We start from the raw sequence: 10234 nt of genomic DNA on the forward strand, positions 1-10234 counted from the left end.
GCCTCCCTGGGCACTGGACCTGGTATACAGGAAGAGACAAGAGAGAAGGCAGGCCCCCAGGCTTGAGTTCTTGGACCAGGCCACGCTAGGTTGTGCCACAGGAATCATAAACCACTTTAGGGTGGGGCCGACCTGAAGGAGGGAGGTGACTGCTCCAGCTCCCACCGTGGCACAGAGCTGGTCATCTCGTGGCAAAGTCCACCTTCTTTGCCGTATACCGTGCAGAGCCACAACATGGTGTCTGTCTTAGCTGCTCCAGACACCCACTCACTCCATAGGTCCCAGCGAACCACCATGTAGAGACCCATCACTCAGAAGACAGGCCCCCACAAGAACAGAAAGCCCAACAAAGTCTAGAAAATGCAAGGTGTTTATCTATAAATAAGCAGCTAGTAGCTGGTAGGCTGGCGCACTGGCAACTCTGTTGTGCTAAATAGGCTAGGCTGCCCCTGCGAGAGCCTCGCCAACTTTCTATATTAGAATGCAAGGGCAAGGGATCTTCTTCACCCAAGATAGCCACAGCCAGGCCCAGGCTATGTGGCTCCCCAGCACTCGGTGACTGGGCCCGCCCTGCCTGGCCATCCCTCTCTGTCGATGCTCAGCGTAAGATCTAACCACCTGTCTCTTCTGTCCATGGAAGGATGGCCAACCCACAGCTTCACCTGCAGGCTATAATTAAGACATTCCACTGGGTCCTCTGGTTGGTCCAATTTGCCCAGGTGACTTCACTCTGGGCTGTAACATGGAATAGACAGGCCCTGTGAGGCTCTCGGGAGAGGCTGGGCCTCTGTCAAGAGATGCTGGTAGGTGAGGTCCCTGTTTACCACCCCAGAAACCCAGGCAAGCTGGATTCCCCAGCTAGGTTCCACGCGCCCTGCGCCCCTACAGGTCCTCTGAGGGAATCAGCATGCGTTTCTCTATATTGCGACTCTTCTTACCACCTGCAGAGCCACTGGCTGGGCCGGGGTGGGTGCTGGGTGCTGGGTGCCCACCCTGGCCAGGCCCAGGAGCTTCATGTGTGGACTGCTGTGTGTACTGCTGGTAGGCTGGCGAGAAGTTATGAATGGCGTCCTGGACAATGTCCTGTGGGCTGATGGTCTCCTTTAAGCCACTGGATATGCTTTGCATAGGTGCTGGCGGGACTGGAGGGTACAGAGTGTGTGGACCTGAGTCCTAGGTTCTCTAGCCCACAGCACCCCACTTCATCTACCCCACCCCCTTAGCCCTCCCTGTCTCTCTCAAGCCACCTTGGGCTCTCTGGGTCTGGGGATCCTGCATGTCCAGGCCTTGCAGGTAATCTCAGACACCTGAGACTTGGCTCAGCTCCTGCATCTCAGCACTGGTCTCTGGGCCTATCCTTAAATAGACTCCTGTCCAGAGGAAGTCCTTCACCTTGAGCAAGTGGAACCCAGCCATGTGGCCAATATGGCGGACACAGTAGAGTAGCCAACCCAGCCCCTCTTGACACCTTCCCAAGCACCAAGGATTCCTAAGACAGTGGCTGACTCCACCCACATCTTTCAGAGCTCATAATCCTCCTATCTGCCTGGCTCAGACACCCGTGGGGATATCACAGCTGAGCCATGGCACTCCTGCTGGTGGGGCCCAGCTCACCTGGTGAGTTCTTCTTCTCTGAATACACCTGGCTGGGGAAGGCGTAACGCAGCGCGAGAGAGGCGAACAGCATCTCAACACAGATGAGGAAATTCTGGTAGCCAGCGGCCAAGGTACCAGCCCCAACCCTGGTGCCGTCCACGGCCTGGACCTCAGGGATGACCCCACACCTCTCCAAGATGGCCAACAGCATTCCTAGGGAAGTGACAACCCCTCAGGCCCCATCCGTGGATGGGAGCTGAGCCCTGCCACAGTTCCTACTGAAATCCGGGGTATGCAGGGGAAAAGGCTAGCCTGATCCCAGAGCTTCTTTGGTCCTGAGTTCATTGGTGGATGTTATCATTGAAAAGGGCCGAGTACCTCAAAGTCGGGGTTCCTGGATGCTCTCCCTGACATATCTAACTCGGGCTAGGGGACTCCTGCTCTTGGCCAGCTTCTTCCATTTTTGCCCCACATTGGGGACTGAGTTCTCATGGACTCCTGGGGGCTCGGCAGGGACCAAGCAGTCAGGAAGCCGAGGCACAGCCTCCATCTGTGTCCCCAACTCCAAGCTGAGCAGCAGGGTCATTGACTTTTGGTAAGGTCAGGGAAGCTGAGGCACACAGGGCTGGGATGGAGGTAAGATTCAGACCCAGGTTCCAGGGATGCCAGTCCTGGCCCCACACCCTCTCCTACCCGACTCACACACCCTGCCAGAAGGAGAGGAAGATGATGGCTTTGATGGTGAGGAACTTGAGTACCGGCTCGAAGGGTCTCAGGAGGTCCCTGGTAGCGAAGTAGAAAAGGAACAGAGCGTAGAGAGCCAGGCTGACTGAGGCGTTGTACACGAGGGTCACGTACAGGTAGCCGCTGTGGATGCTGGGCCAAAGGAACTGCTGGTTAGAGTGGTCCCTGCTCCTCACAGACATCCCCTTTGCCTGTCCCCTTTCTGGCTGGGCAACACAACCCCAGGACAGCTCTACCTAGTTCCTCTCCCCAGGGCCTTAGGCAGTATCAATGGGCACAATGATTGGGGGCCTGGGGTTCTGTCAGGAGTAGGGCATGGTTTAGGCCCCTCTCCTAGAGCTGATGCCTATCCTGGGCATTCCCACAAACTTAGCAATGTCTGTTTGTTTGTTTGTTTGTTTGTTTGTTTGTTTGTTTGTTTTTGCGAGACCTTCCTCATGTAGCCCAGGCTGGCCTCAAACATGTTATACAGACAAGGATAACCCCCAGCTTTAACATTCCTACATCTATCTCCCAAGTGCTCAGATGACAGGTGTTCACCACAACACTTGGTTTGTAACAGTTAGGGATGGAACCCAGAGACTCACATATAAATACTTTACCAACGGAGCTAATGTCAGGGATGGGAGTGGGGGCTGCTTAAGGAAGGGGGACCCCTGTCTCCCCTGGCCCCCAGTGAGGCACCTGCTCACAGTCCCCTTACTTGAAGTCCCCATCGTGGTATTTGTCAAAAGCCTGGAGGATGATGGTGATCAGCGCCATAACGGGTTTCACAATGCAGAACTGGAGTGTGGCCTGGGAGGGGGAGGAGAAGGGAGTGAGGCTGGGCTGGGCTGGGCTGGAGCAAGGGCATCGGGTGGGGGCGGGCAGGCCACCTCACCTGTTTGCAGAAGCGTAAGAAGGTGATGGAGTAGGACATACCACGGAGGCAGCAGGTCCCATAGAAGCAGCTGGACCTGGGTGTGCGGAAGAAGTCGGTAAGGCTACTAGTAAGAAAACCGGGGCTTCTCCAGTGTGGCCTGGCCGAGTCCCGATGGGTTTACCTGATAGGTTTGCCTCGGATCTCAGCCATGATGGCGCTCTCGCCCCCCAGATATTGGAAGCACAAGGTCAGGAAACTGTAGATGACAAATGCTGCAAGGGGACAGAGGGGTGACAGTGAGGGTCAGTCATGGAACCCCCCTGCAAGCAAGACTCCCATCAGTCGACAAACCTGGGGAAGCGAGTGCGCAGACTCAGACTACGAGTCCTAGGCATGGGCATGCAGGCTGCAGACCGGACAACCCCTGAAGCCGGTCCCAGCTGAGAGAAGGAAGTGGAGCATCTTGCGGGCGGCAGGGGAAGTGTGCGCATGTTTGCGTGTGCGCGCATGCACATGCTTGTGTGTAAGCTGAGGGTCCTCTACCCCTGCTCAGCTTCCCCGGGCCCAGTCTGGGATCTCACCTTCGTAGCAGTCTCGCACAGAGTCGAAGTAGACGTAGTAAGGATGGCCCCCAAGGAGGAGGAGGCTGAGCCATGAGTCGAAGGCGTAGATGGGCACAATGAACAGGAGGCGGATGACGAAGCGCTGCTCTCGCGGGGCGGTGTAGGAACGTAGGTGGGAGTAGATCTGCGGCAGAAGAGTTCCAGTGGCACCTCTGCCCCAGTTCCTGGCCCGACTGTCCACTGCATGGGTGCCAGGCAAATGGGAGAGGACCAGAGCCAGGTGGCGCACCAGGCTGCTCTTTCTCCTACACTGCCTAATGTTCTACTGAGCACAGGACCAGTACAGACAGGAAGTAATCAGAGGGAACGTAGCACATATATTAGGTGAAAAGGGAGACTCGCTTATGACAGGGGCTTCATGGGCACTTAAGACCAACTTAGCATCCCTGTCTCCATCTAGAAAGTAGGACTGGCGAGGGATTCAGTTGGCAATATCTTGCTTTGCAAACCTAAGGACCAAAATTCAAGTCCCCAGCATTCATGAGCAAAAAAACTAAGTGCAAGGATACACAGGCACGCGCGCGCGCGCGCACACACACACACACACACACACACAAGGATTGGGGGCAGAGGCATGTCTAAGGTAGAGTAAGTGTCTAACAAGAGCGAGGCTCCGGATTCAATCCCTAGAACATGACCACTCCAAATTAAATAATGCATAATATATACAAATATATACTAAACATATATATACATATATATACATACATATATGTTTTTCTTTTTCTTTTAAGACAGGTGTAACTGTCTCACTATGTATATGGAGCCCTGGCTGGCTTGAAAGTCACTATGTAGACCTAGCTAGTCTTGAACTAATTGAACCTGCCTGTCTCTGCTTCCTAAGTACTGGGATTAAAGGTGTGAGCCACCATAACCAGCCTTTATTATTTAATTTAACCCAAAGTTTGACACAGGCTAAGCAAGTGGTTTCCCATTGAACAATATCTTCAATTCTTTAAAACTGTATTGAGGCCAGGGTGTGGCTTCCTGGGAGAGCGCTTGCCTGGCATGATCAACCCCTAGCACCACAAAGACAAAAAAAAAATTATCTGTGATTAACAAATAAAAATGCTATGCATTTTGGCATCTGTGTGAGTGTAAGCCACATATGCATGCAGTGCCTATGGAGCCCAGAAGAGGGTGTCAGATCCCGTGCTTCTGGAGTTACCTAAAGCTGTGAGCTACCCAATGCGGGTGCTCTGCAAGAGCAGCCAGTGCTCTTAACTGCTAAGCTGTCTCTGCAGCTCCTCCTGTAGACACATGCGCAACCACAGGCCACACCTCTAGTAGTCCTTTCCTCTTGCCACCTTCAGCGTCATTCCTCTGACACCACCCTTGTAGTTTTATGAGACAAAATCTCTTCCTGAGCCTGGAGCTATTGATCTGGCTAAACTTGGGGCTGGCCGATGACTCTCAAGGATCTGGTTGGTCAGCCCTCCTTGAGAATACTGACGAATCCCACTGTCCCTAGAGTTTTTTGGTGGGTGCTATATTGAGCTCAGGTCCCCAGGCTTACAGGGCAGGCACTTTCCCTAACCTATCTCCTGTTTTGATAGACATGTAAAAGGCTGAAAACCAGACCTTTCTTCTAACTTGCTTCTTCAACACAGTGTAAAATATTTAAAAAGGAAAGAAATTAAAAAAAAAAAAAAAAGATTGCTGTTGTTGGTTTTGAGATGGGGGTGGGGGGTGCCACACTATATAGTCCAGTGGTTCTCAACCTGTGGGTGGAGACCTCCTTAAAGATTGCATATCAGGTATCCTGCACGTCAGATATCTACACTAAGATTCATAGCAGTAGCCGGCCGCGGTGGCGCACACCTTTAATCCCAGCACTCGGGAGGCAGAAGGCAGGCAGATTTCTGAGTTCGAGGCCAGCCTGGTCTACAGAGTGAGTTCCAGGACAGCCAGGGCTACACAGAGAAACCCTGTCTCAAAAACCAAAAAAAAAAAAAAAGATTCATGGTAGAAGCAACAGAATAATTTTATGGTTGGGGCCACCACAACAGGAGGCGCTGTGTTAAAGGCTGGCAGCGTGAGGAAGGTTGAGAAACTGAAGTGGACAAGTCTGTCCATCACCTCAGGCCTAAAATTCATTTCCTCAGCATTTTCGTTTTTGTTTTTTGTTTTGTTTTTTTTTGGTTTTTCGAGACAGGGTTTCTCTGTGTAGCCCTGGCTGTCCTGGAACTCACTTTGTAGACCAGGCTGGCCTCGAACTCAGAAATCCGCCTGCCTCTGCCTCCCGAGTGCTGGGATTAAAGGCGTGCGCCACCACACCCGGCTACCTCAGCATTTTCAAGCCTGCAACATATTTTGATACTCTGTAGTTCTTGAAGAACATTCTGGAAGTTGGGCTATTCATTTATTCATTCAACAAGAGTTTCCTGGGTCCTGCAAAATACAGGGACAAATACTGCGGCTACACTCATCGTGGGAGAGCCAGACTGGTTACACCATAAGCCCATGTATAAAGGAACACTATAGAATTGGTAAAAACGATGTGCAGCCACACAGCTCTGTGAGATGTCCTCTGATAGGATAAGGTACCAGAGATCAGAGTAGGAAACGAAACAGGGTGTCAGGTGTCACGCGTGCCTGTCAAAATGGAAGGAAAGGGCTGGGGATGTGGTGGAGTGCCTACCTAGCATGCAGGAAGCCCTGGGCTTTATCCCCAGCCCCATAGAAATAGGGTAAGTGGTGCACACCTGTCATCTCAGTACTTGGGAAATAGAAGCAGGAAGATCAGGAGTTCAAGGTTATCTTCTGCTACATAGGGACTTTGCGGCCATCCTGGGCTACAAGATGCTGTCACAAAACAAAACAAAACTCCAGGAAGGTACTGTTCACCTTGAAGCTGTCTGGACCTTCTGTGTTTTTCTACAAGAAACAGAATAGGGACGTGCCCTACCCCCACCTCAGTTCTAGGAACAGAGCCCAGACCTCCTCTGCATCCAGTCCCTTTACCTTTGCTCTATTTTGAGATGTGTGTGTGTGTTCTCACTGGTTTGTTCAGTTTGGTCTTCAACATGATATGGATCTCAGGGTAGCCTTCACTAGTGACCCTCTTGGATCAGCCTACGCTTCTAGTCTTTCAAAGTAAGCCAGCTGGGAGCTGGGTGCCTCCTCCCCATTCCAGGCCACCGTCGCGGTGAGGTGCCCTGTGCGGCATGGAGGTCACCGTTAGAGGGAGCTGTGTGTGTGTGTGTGTGTGTGCAGGGGACACGTGGGGTGGTGCGAAGGCTGCTGAGGTCAGAGACCAGCTCCTTATCTGTTCCTTCCTCCCTCCCCTCTGTGGAGGACACAATGTGATCAGCCAACAAGAGACATTTTCCAGGCTGGTACCATATGGCTGGTGACCTTGGCAAGCTGTTTCCTCTTTTGCCTCAGTTTCTCCACCGGTAAATGGAGATTGATCCCCTCTCTGTCTTCCTGCTGACCCTAAGAGCGTGCCCCGTGCCACCTCTGTGGCTAGGACCTGCCTGGCCTGCCCTCGGGCACGGATCTTTCTCCCTTGTATCCTGGTTACTGAGGCACACCTGGACAGGTACCAGCCAGCAGGTGAATGTCACAAGCACAGGTGTTTGCTTTTGCTTCCTGCCCCCAGCTCACCTACTGACTCAGGCCTTCCAACAGTGCCAAGTGGGTGTTCCAGAGAGCCTGTGGCTCTCAGCTCCCTTAACCAACTTCCAGCTCCCCAGCTACCCTGCCACATTCTAGATGCCTGGCTTCTGCTCCCTGCTTGCCCACCCTCCACCCCCAGCTCCTTGCCTCTTACTCTTGTAGCTCCCCATCTCTCACCTCATACCCCCAACATACCTCTTGTTCCCCACTGTTCCAGTTCCTATCCGACTCAGTCCCCACCCTCCTCCCCAAACTCCCTATCTGGCTGGCTTGAGGTTCTCTATAGAGCAAGGTCCAAGCCTTCACCATCTCTGGAGGGAAAAGGCCCTTTCTCCTCCTGCTGTGTGAGCCCAGGGAAACCCCTCGGTGTTTCTGTTTGTGAACTGGGATTAAGCTCTGACCTCAGGGAGTAGAGTGAGGGGCCTCAGACATGACTGGGGATACCCACCCAGGAATCTGCCCTCACCTCAGCAGAGATCTCCCTCCTTAGGCTTGGCTCTGACATGCTAGCTCTGGAGAAGGGCCATAGACCCTTAAACACCATGCCTAGAATCCTAACATGTCTCTGTGACTGATGCTGGGAGCTGTCCCTGGAGGTCCCATGATCACAGCATCTGTCCACGGGGCCCATCTGATCTGGGCCAGGTCCCATAGCAACTTCCAGGCTCAGTGGGGATGGGGTGGCAGGAGCTGCTTACCTGGTGGCCGGTTAGCAGCAGAGCAGTCCATACAAACACGCCTGAAACGCCTCGGGCCAATGCGCTGGTGAGGAAGAGCTGGGGGGCCCCCTGCGAGCCGTTGTCCACGCGCTCCATCTGCGGCCCGGCTGCCACTGTGGGCATTGCCGGAGGGGGGCTGGGTGGAAGCCAGGTCGCTGACACGAGGGAGGCTCCGGCTGTCTTCAGAAACCCTGACGCATTCCTCATCTGCAGAAGCCAGCAGAGGAGTGAGAAGCCAGGGAAGGCTCCGGTGGGAGTGTGAGGGGCAGGAGGTGGGGCCAGAGGTGGGCAAGGCCGTGTGGGTGTCACCTCGGGGACAGTTCTGCCCAATGCACTTTCTGCCTGCCTGGCCACCGCCCCTACCACCATCATCCACAGAAGCTTCCCTGGGGGCCCACCATGGCCACCTGTCCCCTTTGTGAGAGCCTGGGTCTGAGTGTCCCACCAGCTCGCCTGATTCTGGGCAGCTGTGGGCTCACACTTGAACAGGGGCCTAGCTGTTTTCCGGCCTGGGGCTCAGATCCTGGAGTGACAAACTCCCTCAGGTTCCTTTGGACCCTGGTTCTCAGACAGCAACTCTATAGGAATCTAAGACTGCTTCTAACCAGGTGTCCACAGCACACCCCTGTAATCTCAGTACTTGAGAGGCTAAGGCAGGTGGACTGTGCATCTGTGAGTATAAGGGCCAGCCTGGTCTACCTAGTTACTCTGTTTCAGAAAAGAAAAAGAAACTTAAACCTAAAACAACTTAAACTTAAACAAACAAACAAACAAAACCCCAAAGCTTGTTTCTATCATGGGGCTGGGCAGTGGGGATTCACCTACCTGGGGCATCTGGGAGCAGGGGAAGGTGATCCAGCCCTCCCCTCCTCCCCCTCAGGTGCCATCCGCCCCCGCCCAACACTCCCCCCCCCCCGCCTGCCTCTGACCCCGACTAGGTACTCCTTAGGGTCTCAGAAGCTCCCACGGCAAGTGATAAGAGTGTGCGCCTGCTGGGAGGCAGCGACATTGGACCTCCTTGCTACCCTCAGTTGTCCGTGGGGGCGGGAGCCTACCTCTGTGAGCAGGAAGCTCTTTGGCCCGGGCCTTAGAGGCCTAGCCTCCTCTGGGGCAGCCTGGCTGGTCATTCACTGGGTCATGTGGCCCCCAGTGGAGGCCAAGCTTCGGGTTGGGGCAAGGCTGGTCTCGGGAGGGTTGCGCTAGGCTAGGGAAGGCACACAGGGCCTCACCTGGCCAGTGGCCCACCTGGGCTTCAGGCTGAGGGAGGGGCAGAGGGAGGAGAAGCAGAGGCTTGTCCCCGCCCCTGGCGACACTCTATCCCGCTGGGACTGTTTGCCCAGCAGCAGCTGGCTTCCAGGAACTGCGGCTGGCAGGTGCCTTTCACCTGCTGGCACTAGGTAGTCAGGCAGTTTAGCAGGCAGGGACAGGAAGGACGAAGGGTCTGCATAAACTATGCTAGCTCCAGGGAGAAGTCCCCGAGGAGCCATCCAACACAGTGCTGCTTTCTGGGTGGTGAGAAAGGTCTAGAATAGTGGTTTTTACCCTTCTCCACGCTTAGACAGTTCACGCTGTGATGACCCCCCCCACCATAAAATTATTTCTGTTGCTACTTCATAACTGGAATGTTGTTATTATTATGAATTGTAATGTAAGTATCTATGTTTTGCGATGGTCTTAGGCCACCCCTGTGAAGAGATCATTTGACTTCGAAGGGGACAAGACTCACGGTGAGAACCCCTGATCTAGAGCTAGACATGGTGGTGGGTAGTGTGGGTGTCCCCACTGCTCCGGAATTGTGCACTTAAAAGTGGGCAGGACTGGGGATGTTGCTCAGCTGGTAGAGTGCTTGCCTAGCGTGCATGAAGCTCTGGGTTGCATTCCTCACACTGCATAAACCAGGCATGGTGGTGGATGCCGATTATCACAGCACTTGGGAGGTAGAGGCAGGAGAGTTACAAGTTCAAAGTCATCACTGCTACATACCGTTTTAGGACTAATTGGGCTATATGAAAGTCTGTCTCGGGGGCTGGTGAGATGGCTCAGTGGGTAAGAGCACCCGACTGCTCTTC

General features: G+C 53.9%; 1 protein-coding gene across 5 annotated transcripts; it reads right to left on the reverse strand.

The window, feature by feature from the left end:
- Positions 1-352: 352 nt before the first annotated feature.
- On the reverse strand, positions 353-9451 carry Tmem184a (transmembrane protein 184A). Of its 5 annotated transcripts, none has more exons than XM_021163721.1 (9): positions 9221-9451; positions 8145-8372; positions 3784-3949; positions 3384-3474; positions 3221-3296; positions 3044-3135; positions 2303-2472; positions 1615-1809; positions 353-1142 (listed from the first exon to the last, which is right to left on the reverse strand). In XM_021163721.1, exons 1-9 carry the CDS (start codon positions 9290-9292, stop codon positions 883-885), a joined length of 1350 nt encoding a protein of 449 aa, XP_021019380.1. In that variant the 5' UTR covers positions 9293-9451; the 3' UTR covers positions 353-882. The 5 variants fall into 5 exon arrangements, with proteins under 5 accessions (XP_021019380.1, XP_021019383.1, XP_029333965.1 ...); XM_021163724.2 differs by having other exon boundaries at positions 9395-9415; XM_029478105.1 differs by lacking the exon at positions 9221-9451 and adding an exon at positions 9101-9209.
- Between the last annotated feature and the right edge of the window lie 783 nt (positions 9452-10234).

This window comes from Mus caroli, chromosome 5, assembly GCF_900094665.2.
Source record: "Mus caroli chromosome 5, CAROLI_EIJ_v1.1, whole genome shotgun sequence".
NCBI classification, from domain to species: Eukaryota; Metazoa; Chordata; class Mammalia; order Rodentia; family Muridae; genus Mus; species Mus caroli.